The sequence below is a fragment of the Biomphalaria glabrata genome, chromosome 3 (assembly GCF_947242115.1).
Source record: "Biomphalaria glabrata chromosome 3, xgBioGlab47.1, whole genome shotgun sequence".
NCBI classification, from domain to species: Eukaryota; Metazoa; Mollusca; class Gastropoda; family Planorbidae; genus Biomphalaria; species Biomphalaria glabrata.
This window is the reverse complement of record NC_074713.1, coordinates 16,820,538-16,838,861: the sequence shown is the minus strand read 5'-3', so window position 1 is coordinate 16,838,861 and position 18,324 is coordinate 16,820,538. Positions and strand designations below refer to the sequence as shown.

The window sequence follows — 18,324 nt, the reverse complement described above, 5'->3', positions numbered from 1 at the left end:
CGAAACCCAAGCGTTTTCCACTCATCCACCATGCCCACAATTTAGAAATAAATCCACAAGTATAGCACAAGTATATCACAGGTATATCACAAGTATATCACAGGTATATCACAAGTATATCACAGATATATCACAAATATATCACAAGTATATCGCAGGTATATCACAAGTATATCACAAGTATACTCTATCACATGTATATCACAAGTATATCACAAGTATACTCTATCACATGTATATCACAAGTATATCACAAGTATATATTTCTTACATTTATTTTCCAATGTTAGACTTTTGTTGATGTGGCCAAAGTTTGTGTTTGTTTAAACATGTAATGAGAAACTTTGTTCCCGGACACTTTGTTAGTGCTGCATTCAGACTTAAAACAAAGTGGGTAGAAATACCCCCATTCATTAATGAATATGTTTTAGGCAGTCTAATCAATTCGAAGGCGTTTCTCTATGGAAGCATCCAATGCAGAGGTGATTTGAGTGTCCAAAATGTGAGTACATGTTGTCTTAGTTCACTACTGCTCTCAACGATTCTGTTATGAATGGGACATGGTGTGATCCACTCATCTTCAACCTGCCTCACATTCTCTTGACACTGTACCTTCTACACACTCTTATCTTATCTTATATAATACAAACGTTACTTCAAAAAAGACGATTATTACGTCCTATACGTAATGCATTTATTTATGCATGACCTAAATTCTGCCAAGTCACTGGTTTTCCTGGCTAGCTCAGGCAACCCATTCCATGCTCTAATAGCACTAGGGATGAAGGAGCATTAGTACAAATTTGTTCTAGCATATGGAACGAGGAATGTAATTTTATGTCTTTCTGAGTATTTTATTAGATTTTGTTTCTGTATTTGAAGATCATGGTTCAGTGTTTTATGTATAATTGCTACTTCACTTTTGAGTCTTCTATCCTGAAAGCTTTCTAAAGTTAGTGATTTTACTAAAGGTGTTACTCTAGTCAAATGTGAATATTCATTTATTATAAATCTCATAAGTTAGTAACCAATTCTTTCTTAGCAATACTAATGACATTTTTAAAAACCTGCTCATGTAAATAAATTGTGTATAGTATTAGTATTTGAACACTTTTGAGTCTATTCAAGAGTTTTTCTTAAAGCGTTGTCTTAGCCTACACTTAAACCCTCCTGCGCCGTGCGCAAGCTGTCTCCATAAAGATCTGTCACTGTTAATGTCTGAAGCCTCTTTCCACCTGGTGTCCACTGCTCTGAGGTCCTCCATGAAAGTGTGGCGCCAAGTTATACGAGGACGTCCCTGTTTACGCTTTCCTCGTATTGGCGTATTTTGTGTCTCACGATGACAGACTTAAAGCCTAAAATTGTTATGGAGTGTGTGTGTGTGTGTGTGTGTTTATATGTTGACGATGGGAAGAGGTTAGCGATTGGTTGTAAATGATGCAACATAGGTGGCATTGTCGTCACTTGGTCTTAGTTAGGAGAGTCGACTCCAGAACGTGAGACCGAAAGGTTGTACAGTGAGTTAGATTTTGTTCAAGATATTATTACTAAAGTCTACAAATGTCATTTCATCTCATTTCAGATTGGTTTTGTTTATATTGTAAATAAAGTGTTATTAAGTTTGTTCACAAAAGGAAGTTATTCAAGTTATTTGAAGTTTTAACAGTTAAAATATATTACGCCTACAACGGTTTAGTTGTCTACCAGCAGTTTGGTGCTACATGTCAACGACCGGTAACAACAACAATAATGTCTAGAATTTGAACATAGAATGACTCTTGTTTTAAAAGTGAGTAATAATCTTTTTAACACAGGTTATTGAGGTTAAATAGTTGATTGAAATATCGTTCTGCAAAGTGGGAAACAAAAAGGGGGAAGGGTCCTAGGGCCAGATTTAAGCAAGTGAACGCCATGTTCAGGATAAAAGACCCTCCCCCCTTTCTTTACACCTACCTTCTTTTTGAAGACTTCAATAAATGCGTCTAGTTAACGCTAGAGTAATAAACTAGAGTACTTTGTAGATTTAATCTCAATTTCCATCTTTTTAAAAATTTACTTTGCGTATTTTTTTACTTTTTTTTTGTATTTGTGGAGGTCCTCATTGGAAGTGGGATCACTGCGTCGACGTAAATCCGACCTTGAGTAGCAAGACAAAAATTGAAGCAGCAACATCGAAGAAAGTTGAAGCTGGCGCCATGAGAGAACTTGTGCTTATAAATTATTCCATAAAAAAAAAACTGCGATTAGGGTTAGGGGGACCTTCAATTTCAATGTCTTGCGCTGTCCACCCTTTTTTTTTTTACCTTCCTTAACGCCGCCACTACGTTAATGTCACACCTGTTCTCAGAGAAAGTAAATCTCGTGCAGTCTTCGGTGTATGGAAAAGTCAATTTTCTTTTTGAAAAGATGTGTTGATTTGAAAGGAAAACAAAAGTAACGTCTTTACCTTCCAAATAATCCACTGAGCGACGAGGTCAATTAAAAACCTAGAAATATGTCACAGAAATAAATGTCTTCAATGCTACTTTACATTAGATTTTTTTTCTCCTTTAGAAACGAGACTTACATGGCTCAGTGACTCGATGGAAATGAACTTACTTCATTTTTTTTTTCAAGACACAATCGGCACTAGAGGACAGCAAACAGCTTAAAGCCCTGCGTTAGGTTGGGGCCCATAATGTATTGTGTCTGCATCTTAAGACCTCACAGAAACCATCGTCTCTGTTCCTATTTAGATACCATCACCCACCCCTATCGACAGTAGTCCTCGTGTTCTTTGTACACAAAGTTTACAAACTGGAATTAGATTGATAAAAAAAAAAACAACTGTTTCAACGTCGTACACATGTATCACGTGACTTTGTTCTCAATGTTACTGTACACTCTGTACTCCAGTGACCTCGAACTTTGTCAATGTTTCTCTCGTTTTAATGTGATAATGAACAGTCTGTTCAAATACTCATCTCTTTAGATTTTCTTGTACCCTCTGGTAAAACCCCAGACTTAAACTACGTTTATTTGATCTATATTATTCCTTTTATTTAAGTGGGGTTTGTTTTCTACTATAAAAATAGCCCATTTAGTCTACCAAAAGTAGATTATTACATGATTTGTTATTCCTAACGTTAATGATTGAGTGAAGAGTGTCGATAAGCCCCGCCCACATGATTTATTTTGAGGTCCACGATGGCATTGATAGGCAGAGATGTTTGCATTGTTACAATCAGTTTTTATTAGCAACGAATCTTATCCTAGCCCCATATCAATGTTGATTGCTCGTGTAAAAAGATGTGAACACATCCGGTGACGTAAACTTCTGTGGGATTAGAAGGGAAGCGATTACTTTAAGGGAGCTGTCTAAACAGACGTCAGGTATTTACTACTAAACTGAGAGACTTGTTTCCAATTGAATGTGGAGAGTGTATGCATATGTAAACAAACATAAATAAAATGTCATCTATAAACATTTATTTTATGCATTTAAAAACAGCATTAGAATTTGTTTTTGTTATTTAAAGCACAAGAAAATAATTACAGAGATGGTAAAGCAGAAGTGGCCAGTAAAATTTTGTGACGAAACCATTTATTTAAACACGATGCATTGTGCTGAAAACTAAGATTTTAATTTTTTATTTTACTTTGCCCATGCTTTATAGTTGTGGAGTTACCCCTCCTTATAACCACGAATGTTGTTGTGATAATCATCGTATTTTTTTCTTAATATGCAAAATATTTTTTTTATAACAAACAAAATATTCTTTTAGGCATCAAGGTTTTAAAAAAGTCTATAGACACAGATAAAGATTTCTCTCACAGACATGTTCCTAAGCATCATTCTTTCTAAATACACACATTAGAAAAATAAATATCAATCATTAGACAGTCACACTTTTGAAGCAATAAACAACAATTAGAACCAGATATAGGAGGGGGGGGCTATTACTTCAAGCAAATGACATCTATCAATATTTATTAAATGACATCGAGTGACCTTCAATGTCAATAAATTAAAGTATTCACTACACAATCAAATCCAGCCCATGTGTGTACACGTGAGTTTCATATACTTGTGAATGTAATTTTTGCATTTCATAGGCTTGAATTGACAATTCTAATAATGCACACAAAAAATTCAGTGTATTTTGTAGATCCCACTACAAAGATGCGCCTATAAGATATATAAGCTGTAAGGAGTAACTAGTTTCAGAATAAGGATTGATTTCGTTAGAAATATGTTTTTAAAACAAAAGTTCTGAGATCATTTCTCCAAGCACACATAGGACGTGAAAATAATCTTTTTGTAAGTATTTTGTGTCCTGACATGGATTCCAAGTGGAACTCTGCTACTTCAGCAGCGAACTAATCTGATTCACTGTCAGCGAACTAATCTGATTCACTGTCAGCGAACTAATCTGATTCACTGTCACCCTCATCGCGGTCAACAATCAGCTCATCATCATCGTCGTCGTCGTCGTAATTCTCCTCATCCGCCTCGTCTACAGAACCTTCCAGATGGCCGTTGCTACGTCTGGTGGCGTCGAGATAAAGATCAGACTCCCTGGAAACAAAATTCTGTTTGACTAGAACTGTTCACCTCAGCATAATGACTATATCAATAACAACACAGATACAAACACTAAAAACAATCACACACAAGATACGCCCACACACTCACACACTGACACACACAACTATCACTTTATTGAACTAGGTTTCTATGTACTCAATTGTATTTCGGTGTATTTCTTTTAACAAAGCTTATATTAACTCTGTCTGGTCGGATTCTTTTACATGTTTTAACAAAGCTTATATTAACTCTGTCTGGTCGGATTCTTTTACATGTTTTAACAAAGCTTATTTTAACTCAGTCTGGTCGGATTCTTTTACATGTTTTAACAAAGCTTATATTAACTCTGTCTGGTCGGATTCTTTTACATGCTTTTGATCTCACTTCCCATTCTCGGATTAAGTTGAAATTTTGCATAATTATTCATTGCCGATGAGGAAAATTGAATCAATAAAAAATTTAACCAAATAAACCTTGCAATATTGAGAGATATGGCAGCATTCAATATAAGCTTTGTTTTTTTTTTAAGTATTTTTTTTTTATTTTGCTTGTTTAAAATTCAAAATTTTTTAATCTTAAAAAATGGAATAAAATGTGAAAATATCATAAATAAAATCTTAGCTGGATTTGGTTCATCTGAACTAGAACTAGATCTACTTACAAATTCTCGGGGCCCATGTCAAAGGTTACAGAGCCTTCCAATTTTTCGATAGGCAAAGCTGTAATGAAGATTGGGTTCCTGATGGCTAGAACTGAGTCGTTCTCTGAAGAGGCTGAACTGATACTCAAGGCTCGACTGTACAAACATTAAATACATTTGTTTACATATGTCAATCATCACGGCGATAGGACACTTTAACAAACTATCAAAATATGAACTCTATGACTAAAAACATTTCTCATTAACAGGCGGGGAGTGGAAAAGGTGTGTGTGTGGGGGGGGGGAATAAAAGTATTTTGCCTAATCCTAATAGGGGGTTGTTTTCATCCTTATCTAGCAATATCCCAGACTGGCTCACAACAAAAAAACGCGACAAGTGGCTCACTGACCATTGGTTTATCGACACTGGTTCACAAGGGAGTCACATCCTGTCCACATCCTGCTCGCACATTTAATATGTTGGCATTCAAAATACTCTCTTCTCCTAACATTGACAAATGATCAAATGTCTGGTCTGTTGATCCACTAGTTTGATGAGCCTATTGTCGGCACCGAATTGTTGAAGCAATATGGTGTATTCTTACCAGTGATGTCCCCCCTTTTAAAACAAAAAAAAGTTACCGCTACGTAAAGACAACTTGATATATTAGTCTGATTTGTCATTGAGTGTAGGTCGCCTCCCCTTTTTACCTGAAAGATCTCATGTTAGTTTTGGCTCCAGCAGCGGACCTGACACGACCTGCAGTCATTGGTCTGCTTTGAGCTGGTCTTGTCTTTGAGTTGGGCTCACTGGACTCTAAGGAAGAAAACAAATTGCTGTAGAATTCAAATCTTAGCTGTTTTTTTTTTCTGTCTCTACCGTTTACAGTTAGTGACAACCCGGCTAATTTATATCTCTATCTTTTACAGTTAGTGACAACTCGGCTAATTTATATCTCTATCTTTTACAGTTAGTGACAACTCGGCTTATTTATATCTCTATCTTTTACAGTTAGTGACAACTCGGCTAATTTATATCTCTATCTTTTACAGTTAGTGACAACTCGGCTAATTTATATCTCTATCTTTTACAGTTAGTGACAACTCGGCTAATTTATATCTCTATCTTTTACAGTTAGTGACAACTCGGCTAATTTATATCTCTATCTTTTACAGTTAGTGACAACTCGGCTAATTTATATCTCTATCTTTTACAGTTAGTGACAACTCGGCTAATTTATATCTCTATCTTTTACAGTTAGTGACAACTCGGCTAATTTATATCTCTATCTTTTACAGTTAGTGACAACTCGGCTAAATTATATCTCTATCTTTTACAGTTAGTGACAACTCGGCTAATTTATATCTATATCGTCTACAGTAAGTGACAACTCGGCTAAGCACTTAGTGACCAGTCTTTGATCCTCCCCTCTCCTCTGAAAGATTTAAAGCCTCGAGAGAAAGAATCAGAATAAATACCTGGCGAATGCAGCTTATCATCACAGATACAAAGTCTCCATAGGAGGAGTCAAACACACATCTTTTTTTTAGAAATTGTTACGGACAAAAGTTGTTGTTTTTTTGTTTCATGAATGTGTTAAACATAGCATTTAGTCTAGAAGGGAGCAAAATATGCATGTAACCTGTTTGAAAAACTCACAGAAAGAGAGAGAGGAATTGAGAGGGGATGAAAATAAAGAATAAAACATAAGTTAAATTTGGTATGTGAGAGTGTGTGGCATATTTTAAAAACAAAAAATGATACTGTCATAGAGTTTTCCGTGACATCATGATGACACTTTGTCCTCGAGATTTTGTTTTTTTTTTCACTTCCCCTGCGTAGAAATTCCTTAATAACATTTAAGGTCAGCTAAAGTTATTGATGCCAGAGTTAATAGTGTTCATGCCGCAGTCAGTGATGACAGTGTTCATGCCACAATCAGTAGTGACAGTGTTTATGCCACAGTCAGTTGTGACAGTGTTTATGCCACAGTCGGTGTTGACACAGTTCATGCCACAGTCAGTGGTGACAGTGTTCATGCCACAGTCAGTTGTGACAGTGTTTATGCCACAGTTGGTGTTGACAGAGTTCATGCCACACTCAGTGGTGACAGTGTTCATGCCACAGTCAGTTGTGACAGTGTTTATGCCACAGTTAGTAGTGACAGTGTTTATGCCACAGTTAGTAGTGACAGTGTTTATGCCACAGTCAGTGGTGATCAAGTCCAAGTGCGTTTGTTCATATGTATAAATTGAATTCCATAAACTACTTATTGATCACATTTAATGAATAGTGTGTGCGATGATAAAACAGTTACGCCATTTTGTCACAAATTACAGATTAAATAATCCACTACAATAAAAAGGAAATAAAAACCTACCCACAACCTTACCAGAAGCAGACTGTAAAATTTCAACTAATTCGTCGTGACCATTCAGTTTGGCCAGTGACATGCAAGTTCGACCTGATTTGTCACAGATGTCAATATTCGCGCCTGTAGAAAATCAGCATAAAAAAAACAGAATTAAAATAATTATTTTTTGGCTTAACAAAAATTAAATTCTATATTCACATTTTAAGTACTAAACAGTCAAGCTTAAATTTAGTGAAAGAAATAAAAAGCAATGAAACAAGTAAGCAAGTCTAAATAATACCTTTTTCGATAAGAATCTGAACAGCCAAACGACAGCCATGTTTGACCGACAAAAGCAAAGCTGTTTCGCCTTTAGTGTTCTCTTGGTTGATATCAGCGCCGCCTTGCAGCAGAAGCTCAAGAACCGCAGCATAGCCGCTAGGGGCGCTGAGGAGCAATGGTGTATTTCCGTTTATGTCGGCCATGTTTACGTCTGCTCCGCGTTCTAAAAGCACCTGCGCTATCTCCACTCTGCCGTATTTGGCGCTGATACTAAGAGGAGAACGAAGTTTTTTGTTGACAGTATTGACGTTTGCGTTGCTTTGCAGCAGTGTTCTTGTGATTTCTGCGTGACCCTTTCTCGCGGCGATAATTAAAGCGGTGTCGCCACGTTCTTTGTCGACTAGCTCTATTGTTTTCTGAGCATCTCCTTTGTGTAATAGATACTGAACGATCTCGGTAAAACCATTGTATGTGCTAAGTATCAAAGGACTTCTACCAGACTTATTCTGTGTTTCGCAGGTTGCTCCGTGCACATTCAGTAAACGCAAAGCTTCAAGGAATCCGTTAGCAGCACATATGCTGATGGGGGAATTCCCTTCGTTATCCATGTCGTTTGGATTCGCTTTGCTGTCCAACAAGATCTTCATCGACTCCGTGAAGCCATGCTGGCTGCTGTACATCAAAGCCGTCCAGCCATCTGCACATTTGGCACCCACGTCAGCGCCGCGATCGACTAGAGTTTGGACTAGACTGGCCAGGTTCTTATTGGCGGCCATCATCAGTGCTGTGCGACCTTTGCGGTCCACGGCATTCAGGTCGGCACCCGCCTCGATGAGACTCTCCACAATTTCAACATTGCTGTTGATTGTGGCCACCATGAGGGGCGTGCAACCTTTTCTATCGCCCCTGTTCACATCGGCCCCTGCGTTGATTAAAAGTTCAACAATTTTCTTGTGATTTTCATGCGAGCTGACGTACAGAGCAGATTGTCCGTCTTTGTTAACTTTTTCAAGCTCGGCGCTGTTTTTCACAAGTAGCTTCACTGTTCGTGTATGACCTCGAAGGGCACTGAGAATTAGTGGTGTATCCCCTTCGATATCCGATTTATTAATGTTGCCCCCGTATTTCAGAAGCTGCTCTACAATATTTGCATGGCCATTTTCTGCGGCAAACGAAAGGGGCGTCCGGCTAAAATTCATCGCTTTGTCGACATCCACTTCTTTCTCTAAAAGTAAAGTGACTACTTCAAGATGGCCGTTTTGGGCTGCAATCATCATGGCCGTCCAGCCTTCAATCTCGGACATTTCCAATGATGCTCCATGTGTGTAAAGCAGAGAGATAATGTTTTCACATCCGGCATACGCGGCAAACATCACGGCTGTTCTCCCCCTGTCGTTGGACTCGTTCGGCAACGCGCCAGCATTCAGCAGGGCGCTGGTTATCAACTCGTTCCCTCGGAAAGCTGACTTCATCAGCGGCGTGTTTCCGCTAATGTCAGAAACATTGACACTAGCTCCTGCTTTAATAAGTGTCTGGACTACGCCAAGCTTTCCGCACGTGACGCTGTCCATCAGGGGAGTGTTTCCAACCACCCTGTTGTTCAGATTGACCTGTGCTCCTGCCTCCAGAAGCATGTTGACCACATCAACATTTCCGCATCTAGCGGCTTCTTCCAACAGCGTTATCCCTCTGTCGCCTTTAAAATTAATAAGTGGATAATGTTCTTTCCTTCCACGGTGGCCAAGCACAGTTTTCACAATGTCTGGCCTGTTCAGACTAACAGCTATCGAGAGCACGGTGTCACGCCTGTAGTTGATAAGCAGATCATCGGCACCAGCTTCTAACAGTGTCTTTATGACCTCCGCCTGGCCATTCATGCAGGCACATATAAGTGCTGAGTTGCCCTCGTCGTCTAAAAAATTCAGATCAGATTTGGCTTTGATTAGAGCATCCAGAACATCTTTATTTCCGCTTGCGCCTGCTAAGTGCAAAGCAGTCGAACCGCTTCCGTCACATAAATTCACTTGCGCTTGTGCTCGAAGCAGCTCTTCAACACAAGGGAGACAGCCGGCGAAACTGGCTTGCATGAGCGCGGTGCTCCCCCTTTTATCTTGTTTGTTTACTGATACGCCTGCTTGCAGAAGGAGTTTTACCGTTTCAGTGTTACCATTTCCGGCGCTGATGTGCAAGGCAGTAGCCCCGGTTATGTCCACTTCATTGACGTTTGCATTGTTATTCAGGAGAACGGCCACAGTGTCATGCTCGTTGTACTGGGCACAGAACATCAGTGGCGTCCAGCCTTTGTTGTCTCTCACATTGACTTCCGCACCTTTTTGGATGAGCGTGCTGACATGGTTAGGAGAGCCTTTGTACGCAGCCAGCATCAGTGTTGTCTGGCCACTCACGTTTCTTACGTGGACATCAGCCCCGTGGTCCAGCAGTGCCGTGACCAGGTCATCATTTCCTGTCAGTATGGCGATCATAAGAGCACTGTTGCCTCTAGCGTCCACAGAGTTGACCTTGGCATTGTTCTGCAGAAGCAGATTAACAATGTCCACGTTCTCTGACGCTGTGGCTGCGATCAGAGCAGTCGTCCCTGCCCCGTTGGGTGCGTTCATGTCTGCGCCCATGTCCAGCAGCTTCGTGACCAGTTTTATCTTTCCTTGCAGAGCACAGCAGATCAGCGGGGTCAGGTCATTCTTGTCAGCGTCGTCCAAGGATCTTCTCTTGGTGAACTCTTTCATTAGCTCATCCTCGTTTTTATTATACTTCTTCAGAATCCTCTCCGAGTCTCCCAGCAAAGAGCGCTCCCTCGCCATGCTTAAAGGGCGCCCAGGTGAAGTGGCGCTCCAAGAATCTGAGAGCATTAAATTCTCAGCCTGCTTCTGAAGCTCTTCTAAAGCAGTGTTCAGTTCCCCGTGTCTCTCTGACTTCTCATCTTTTCCGACATTGGTGGTATCTGCTGCCTTTTTGAAAGACTCGATTTCTTTCACAATCTCAGCTTTATTGTTAGATTGGTCGTTGTTATCCATGACTTTCCAATATGTCTGTAGAGAAAATAAATATTTCTTATTATTTATACGGTTTACTCCTTCCATTAACTATTGCAACAAGAAGATAATACATTTAAAAGTTGTGTAAATATTACATTTCTTGTTGGGTTGAGAACTGCTCAGCTTAATAATGACGCCACAGCAGCCAAAAGATTGGGTTGACATTACGAATTATTAGTCCTTTACAATTAGCTACTACTTATAATAACAGGCAATGTCTTCGATTCCGAAGATTAAGAATGATTGCGGCGAACTGTATATTATGCCACATCAAATACAAAGTCGTTGTCTGATGCGGGTCTACTTAAGTTGTTTTTTCGTCGTCTGCTACTAATCACTATCTCCAATAAATACGTTTTAAAATAAAGTTCAAACGTAACACACTGTGAACATTAACTTAAAGTATAAATATCATATCATTAAGCTTATATTTCATATTCATATAAATATCTATTATATTTTGTACAAGTGCTTTTTTTTTTGTAAAAAAAAAAAAAAAAAAATAGGTGCCGGTACTCAGTGATGAATTGCCTAACTTTTAACAAGGGGCCTACTATTAAATTAATAATAAACGTTACAATACAAGAAAAGTAATCATTTTCCCCCAAATTTAAAAAAGTGCCGGTACGCCGTACCGGTGCGTACCGTCACAAAAAAAATCACTGTTTTGAACTGACTAGAAGCACTAGATTTCGTCCATATTTTTATTATTATATTCTTATCTCTTATTAAAATCACCCTTAAAATCTCTTCCTGTAACTAAATTTAGTATCAAGAAAACACTCTTGTTTCAGCTTTCTAGACATCCATAGTACATTATACAGTACATTACTGTGTCAATTATACATGCTAGTTCAGAAACAGAAATGAAAAAAATATCCCAAATAATCAAGTTTAGAATTCAATAAAATCAATATCGGAGTACAGATTCGAGCGGCCACGCACTTTGGTCCCTATAATTCTGTCACGTCAGGCCCTTCGTGGCTTTCTATGCTCTCTCAATATTTTCAAAAGAGCCAATATGAGTGGATATACATAAAGCAGTGTTGACATTATTTAATATGAGGCTGTTCTAACTTGTTAATGCCTGGACAGCGTTGGAAATATTGCGCCAGTATTAAAATATCAAAGTTCTGTGAGCACGTAGCTAGCAGAATGAGTGGCCTAATACATGAAGCACTGACACTGTTAGAGATAGAGATCCAGTAAATATTCTTATATGATGGGCAGAGAACAATGCATTTAGTTTTGATTTTTTTCCATGCCTGCCTACATGCTAAAAGATCAAGAGCTATTTACTTAAATTTTATATTCTTTTAATTGTGGCTGTTTTTAGAGTGGGTCCAAAACCACATTTTAGAACAGACACTGGGCAGAGGTCTTGGAAAGGAAGACAATGTTAAAAAAAAAATTATACGGTTTATATACTTGCATATTTGTATATTTGTACATGTATATAATTTAAATTAGGAATCAAATATTTCCAACACATTTTGTGATTTCTCTACACAGTGTTTTACTCGTTCAGCATCATTGAAAGGCCTGCCCGATGACCATACTCTCTAGAATCTTTCCACATAACCCAGTCTCATTGAAAGACCTACCCGATGACCATACTCTCTAGAATCTTTCCACATAACCCAGTCTCATTGAAAGACCTACCCGATGACCATACTCTCTAGAATCTTTCCACATAACCCAGTCTCATTGAAAGGCCTGCCCGATGACCATACTCTCTAGAATCTTTCCACATAACCAAGTCTCATTGAAAGGCCTGCCCGATGACCATACTCTCTAGAATCTTTCCACATAACCCAGTCTCATTGAAAGGCCTGCCCGATGACCATACTCTCTAGAATCTTTCCACATAACCCAGCCTCATTGAAAGGCCTGCCCGATGACCATACTCTCTAGAATCTTTCCACATAACCCAGTCTCATTGAAAGACCTACCCGATGACCATACTCTCTAGAATCTTTCCACATAACCCAGTCTCATTGAAAGACCTACCCGATGACCATACTCTCTAGAATCTTTCCACATAACCCAGCCTCATTGAAAGGCCTGCCCAATGACCATACTCTCTAGAATCTTTCCACATAACCCAGTCTCATTGAAAGGCCTGCCCGATGACCATACTCTCTAGAATCTTTCCACATAACCCAGTCTCATTGAAAGGCCTGCCCGATGACCATACTCTCTAGAATCTTTCCACATAACCCAGCCTCATTGAAAGGCCTGCCCGATGACCATACTCTCTAGAATCTTTCCACATAACCCAGTCTCATTGAAAGGCCTGCCCGATGACCATACTCTCTAGAATCTTTCCACATAACCCAGTCTCATTGAAAGACCTGCCCGATGACCATACTCTCTAGAATCTTTCCACATAACCAAGTCTCATTGAAAGGCCTGCCCGATGACCATACTCTCTAGAATCTTTCCACATAACCCAGTCTCATTGAAAGGCCTGCCCGATGACCATACTCTCTAGAATCTTTCCACATAACCAAGTCTCATTGAAAGGCCTGCCCGATGACCATACTCTCTAGAATCTTTCCACATAACCCAGTCTCATTGAAAGGCCTGCCCGATGACCATACTCTCTAGAATCTTTCCACATAACCCAGCCTCATTGAAAGGCCTGCCCGATGACCATACTCTCTAGATTCCACATAACCCAGTCATCGATAAACAGGAAAAAATAGTCAGTGTTTGTAGAATAGATTGTGGCGAAATGGGTTGTATGGACAACAGAACAATTAGCTGATAAAATTCTGTAGAGTGCAAACAATAATAAAAAATTTAATATTAGGGGAATTTTATATAGGGCATTATAAGAATCATTTTTTAGAAGGAAATTTTTAAAAGATCTTAACAGACCCCCATTGCTTATGAGCACGTGATATGGCTCTGATATGTTAATTAGGGTGTCATGTGTCCACCACATCAGACATCTAGATTTATATATATGCAAGTGTTTAGATAGATTTGTAGCTTTTCATTTGGTAATTTATATTTCATTGTAATTTTTCTATATAATTAGGAAAATGTATGCGACTCCGTAAAATTACGGAACAGTTAAATACTTAAGTAACTAGCTAGGCAGACCTAGCTATGACTTACATATTATTTTACATAATTACGCAGACAAAGCCTTGGTCTGATTGGGATCGATTTGAACTCTTTTTTTTTTTTTGTCGTCTTATGTGGTAGCCTTTATTTGAGTTTCATTTAGTCTCAATGGAAAATACCGATTTTAAACAATCTAAGATTGTATTGGAGTTTTCGTGATACTGGTAGCGGCCCTAAAAAGCATATGCCTGAACTGTTTTTCTAATAGAAATTATGGAGCTTTGTCCGATAATGCATAATAAACTGTTTAGCTATTTTCTTTCATTTTATTTAGTTTAGAGTAGACATAGATTTATATCAAACTATAGAATGGATACCAACCAAATAGAGCAGCGATGAGATTACACGAGTCTAGATAGGGTGCATTCCAAGAGGAAGTCGAAATATTTTTAAAAAAATTGAATTGATGAAGACCGTCTGCAAGAACTTCTGCTAATAAAACAAGGCTCTTTTCTAGCAGAAGTGAGAGTACAAAGTAAATAATTAATTTTAAGAGTTTTTTTAAAGGGCTTATAATTACTAGTGCCACTGGCTAAATGGCAAATAAGTATTAAAATGTTATGTGAATTGATAATCTTGAAATCTGTATTTTAATTTGTTTTGTCATATGTTTCATATTTTTAGAAATTACTTCAAAAGTTTTCTGTAAACTGAAATTGTTATTTCAAAAGGAAACAAAGTGTGCTTTAATTTCATCTACACCATAACCTAGACCTGCATAGTAAATTGTAAATAAACCTAGGCGAGCAGGAGGATTTCAGACTACAATAGTTATACTAGCATTAGTAAAGTATGTCATCTGACAGATTTTATGGCTGCGTGAAAAAAGAAAACTCTTTAAAAGTATATAAAACTTATACGTAACGGAATGTATCTGGTAATTTTCTTACCTGGAAAACTTGTTTTGAAATTTTTTTTAAAAGTCCCTTATCTCTCCGCCAAACCTAAAATAATATAAGTCATTTTATTTAAAGTAGGGAAAACAGACACACACGGCTCCACCCTCAGAGTGTCATGTCACATGTGAGGTGTGTATGTCTTAGTTGAGACATTTGTCAGCGTAGGCACCTGTCTCAGTAACTGTCTCAACACTTACGTCATCAGTTATACTATACACATGTACGTTATAAACTTTATAAGCGTGGTTATACCTTAGATCTCGCGTCCACGGTTATACAAATCGTTTTTATAATACCTCTATAAAAAAAAACATTACCCCCACACACGCAAACACACGTCATTAGTGCACAAAACACGCGATCATGTATGCACACGCACACACAAACACACGATTATACATGTACACATATATACACTGTAATGCTGCCTCGCTGGTGTGTTTGTGTCTTTGACGTGTAAATGTGTGTGTGTGTGTGAACTTTTTTTTTCTTTCCTCCGTCTTAACATAACTTATAAAAGGCGGTACCAGAATCGATACGGAGTTTCATCTATCATTGATTGGAAATCGATTATTTACAGTTGAAAGAAGTTAAAGGAAAAGGGGGGAGGGTGGCAGGTCACAAGCTACATGGCGGACGTGCCAGGGTATCGATATGTTATTGAATTAACGCTTCAGATTCTTAATCGGCATTTTTTTTCTTCAAATAGAAAAAAAAAAAGTGTTCCTGCAGGGTTTTCAACACAGAGAGACAGACAGAGAGAGAGAGAGAGAGAGAGAGAAATAGATAGAGAGAAAGAGGCAGAGAGAGATAAAAAGATATACATATACAGATAGATTTTCATGGGGAGGGGAAGTTTGTCAGGAATAAGGGAGAAAGAGAAGGAGAAAGGAGGAGAGGAATTGGAGTATGAGAGGTCTTGAGAGGTCTTCGCAGAGTGAGATAGAGCTATAAGCATATTGAGAGAGAGAGAGTGGATATGTAGAGAGAAAGAGCTCTTATCAGAGAAGGGGGAAGGGAGAAATAGAGATGGAGAAAGTATTTAAGAGAGAATAGAGAACGAGGGAGTCTGAACTCAGAGCAAGTGAAGAAAGAGGAAAAGTGTTCTATCGGAGTATTGTCAATGGTCAGCTGAATGTTAGGACACCTACTTGCCTAGATCAATGTCTTTAGTCAATGGTCAGCTGAATGTTAGGACACCTACATGGCTAGATAAATGTCTTTAGTCAATGGTCAGCTGAATGTTAGGACACCTACATGCCTAGATCAATGTCTTTAGTCAATGGTCAGCTGAATGTTAGGACACCCACATGCCTAGATCAATGTCTTTAGTCAATGGTCAGCTGAATGTTAGGACACCTACATGCCTAGATTAATGTTTTTAGTCAATGGTCAGCTGAATGTTAGGACACCTACATGCCTAGATTAATGTTTTTAGTCAATGGTCAGCTAAATGTGACACTTACATGCCAAGACCAATATCCCTATTTTTTTAACAAGCAAAATAAAAACAATCCTTAAAAAAAACAAAAAAACAAGCTTATTAAAGAGAAAGAACTCCTCGCTTACAACTATATCTTTCAATAATGAAGTTGAATAAGCTGAATTAGTCCCCTTTATACTTTATTTTTAAGTTTGAAACTAACAATAGATTACATTACTTTATAAAGAATCACCCTTTGTGTCAGGATTTTGTGATTTTACCATCACAAAAGAAATACAAGACACCGATAGCAAAGACAAACAGACACAAACACTCTTTTGTTCCCCTGGCAATCAAATCATTAAATAAGAACAATCTGGTATAAACTTTGTCACATGTAAATTATGAGTGAGTCTGGTGTGAATGTACACTTTGGTTTCTTATAGTTATAATGTTTTTTGTTTGGTGTAAAGCACAAATTGTAAGACAAATTTCCTTACGGATAATAAAGATTATTATTAAAACCTTCTATATTCATAAGCACTTCTATGTAACAGTGATTTCCACATAGGACTGGGGAGTCTAAAGCCCTTGAGATCGAATCCAGGTCGTTCAACATTAAAAATTTGTTTTCATAAATGCATTTAAAAAGTGAACACAGCAGAGACACCAGATACCCCTTCCTCCTCCTCTACCCCAATCCTAACTGGTCTAGATAAGCGATAAGATCATAGCTATTGGGACAGCCAAAAGCATCACATTGCGCTAAACAAAAACAATTGATAAAAATATTTATTTTCGCACAGATTTACTATTGTTATCCCATATGTATTACAAAATGACCCAAACCAATTGAAATAAATTCTCGTAATATAAGTTGTTGTTTTAAAATATTTTTAAAAACTATTTTCTTGTTTTCTTTGGGGCCAGTATCTTGTTCAGACCTTTCAATACAGAATGCATCTTTGGAGGGCATACTTGGCCCACTCTGGTGACACTCTACTAAAGCTTGATTCACTTGTTCTAACCTTCATCTTCCAAACTATCAGTCTCACTCTGTTGTGTCTTATTGGGAGACAAAAATGTAATCCTTGAACAGATGACACAGTACGATCTACAGTCTTATCTTATCTTATATCATACAGACGTTACTTCAAAAATGTAATCATTGAACAGATGACACAGTAGGATCTACAGTCTTATCTTATCTTATATCATACAGACGTTACTTCAAAAATGTATTCGTTGAACAGATGATAAAGTACGATCTACAGTCTTATCTTATATAATACAGACGTTACTTCAAAAAAGAAGATGATTACGTCCTACGCGTCATGCATTTAGTCATGCATATTAACCAATGACTTAAATTCTGCCAAGTCACTGGTTTTCCTGGCTAGCTAAGGCAACCCATTCCATGCTCTAATAGCATTAGGGAAGAAGGAATATTTGTACAAATTTGTCCTAGCATATGGAACCAGTAATGTGCCTTTATCTTTGTGTCTTTCAGAGTATTTTATTACATTTTGTTTTTGTATTTGAAGATTATGGTTCAGTGTTTTATGTAGGTAATCGCTACTTTGCTTTTAAGTCTTCTATCCCGAAGGCTTTCTAAATTTAGTGATTTTACTAAAGAAGTTACTCTAGTCAAATGTGAATATTCGTTTGTTATGAATCTCACTGCTCCCGAGACTAAATGTTTCTAGCTTTGACTACAATAGCACTGAAGCACTTTAAAACCAAGCTAGGCCTGCTTAGCGTTTCTCTGAGAATGCTAAAGGAAAGAGAACATCGAATGAAAGCTCAAGATTCCAATGAGAAGAAACAGTCAATAACTGAATTAGGGAAGGGCTGTGGTGGTGGTAAAATATGTATAAGTAGAGCAAGCCTACATCTCTGCTATCCATGCTGAGTGGACATTATTGTCCCTTACTAAGCAGTACTCGGCTGAACCCGATGTAGACATGAATG

General features: G+C 38.0%; 1 protein-coding gene across 5 annotated transcripts; it reads right to left on the bottom strand.

Moving 5' to 3' along the window:
* Positions 1-3,448: 3,448 nt before the first annotated feature.
* LOC106062666 (serine/threonine-protein phosphatase 6 regulatory ankyrin repeat subunit B-like) lies at positions 3,449-15,327 on the bottom strand. Of its 5 annotated transcripts, none has more exons than XM_056023723.1 (7): positions 15,183-15,327; positions 14,922-14,975; positions 7,863-10,890; positions 7,601-7,702; positions 5,919-6,024; positions 5,229-5,363; positions 3,449-4,558 (listed from the first exon to the last, which is right to left on the bottom strand). In XM_056023723.1, the coding sequence occupies exons 1-7, from the start codon at positions 15,270-15,272 to the stop codon at positions 4,408-4,410; spliced, it is 3,666 nt and encodes a 1,221-aa protein (XP_055879698.1). In that variant the 5' UTR covers positions 15,273-15,327; the 3' UTR covers positions 3,449-4,407. The 5 variants fall into 5 exon arrangements, with proteins under 5 accessions (XP_055879698.1, XP_055879697.1, XP_055879699.1 ...); XM_056023722.1 differs by having other exon boundaries at positions 7,589-7,702; positions 15,183-15,326; XM_056023724.1 differs by lacking the exon at positions 14,922-14,975 and having other exon boundaries at positions 7,589-7,702; positions 15,183-15,314.
* Between the last annotated feature and the right edge of the window lie 2,997 nt (positions 15,328-18,324).

Excerpts from the sequence above, each read along its gene's own strand:
- LOC106062666 (XM_056023722.1), bottom strand. The coding sequence starts at position 15,272 with ATGACGTGTGTTTGCGTGTGTGGGGGTAATGTTTTTTTTTATAGAGGT. Across the intron at positions 14,976-15,182 it reads CCGTGGACGCGAGATCTAAG|GTTTGGCGGAGAGATAAGGG; the intron begins GTATAACCACGC and ends ATATTATTTTAG. Across the intron at positions 6,025-7,588 it reads TGCTTCTGGTAAGGTTGTGG|AGTCCAGTGAGCCCAACTCA; the intron begins GTAGGTTTTTAT and ends TTTCTTCCTTAG.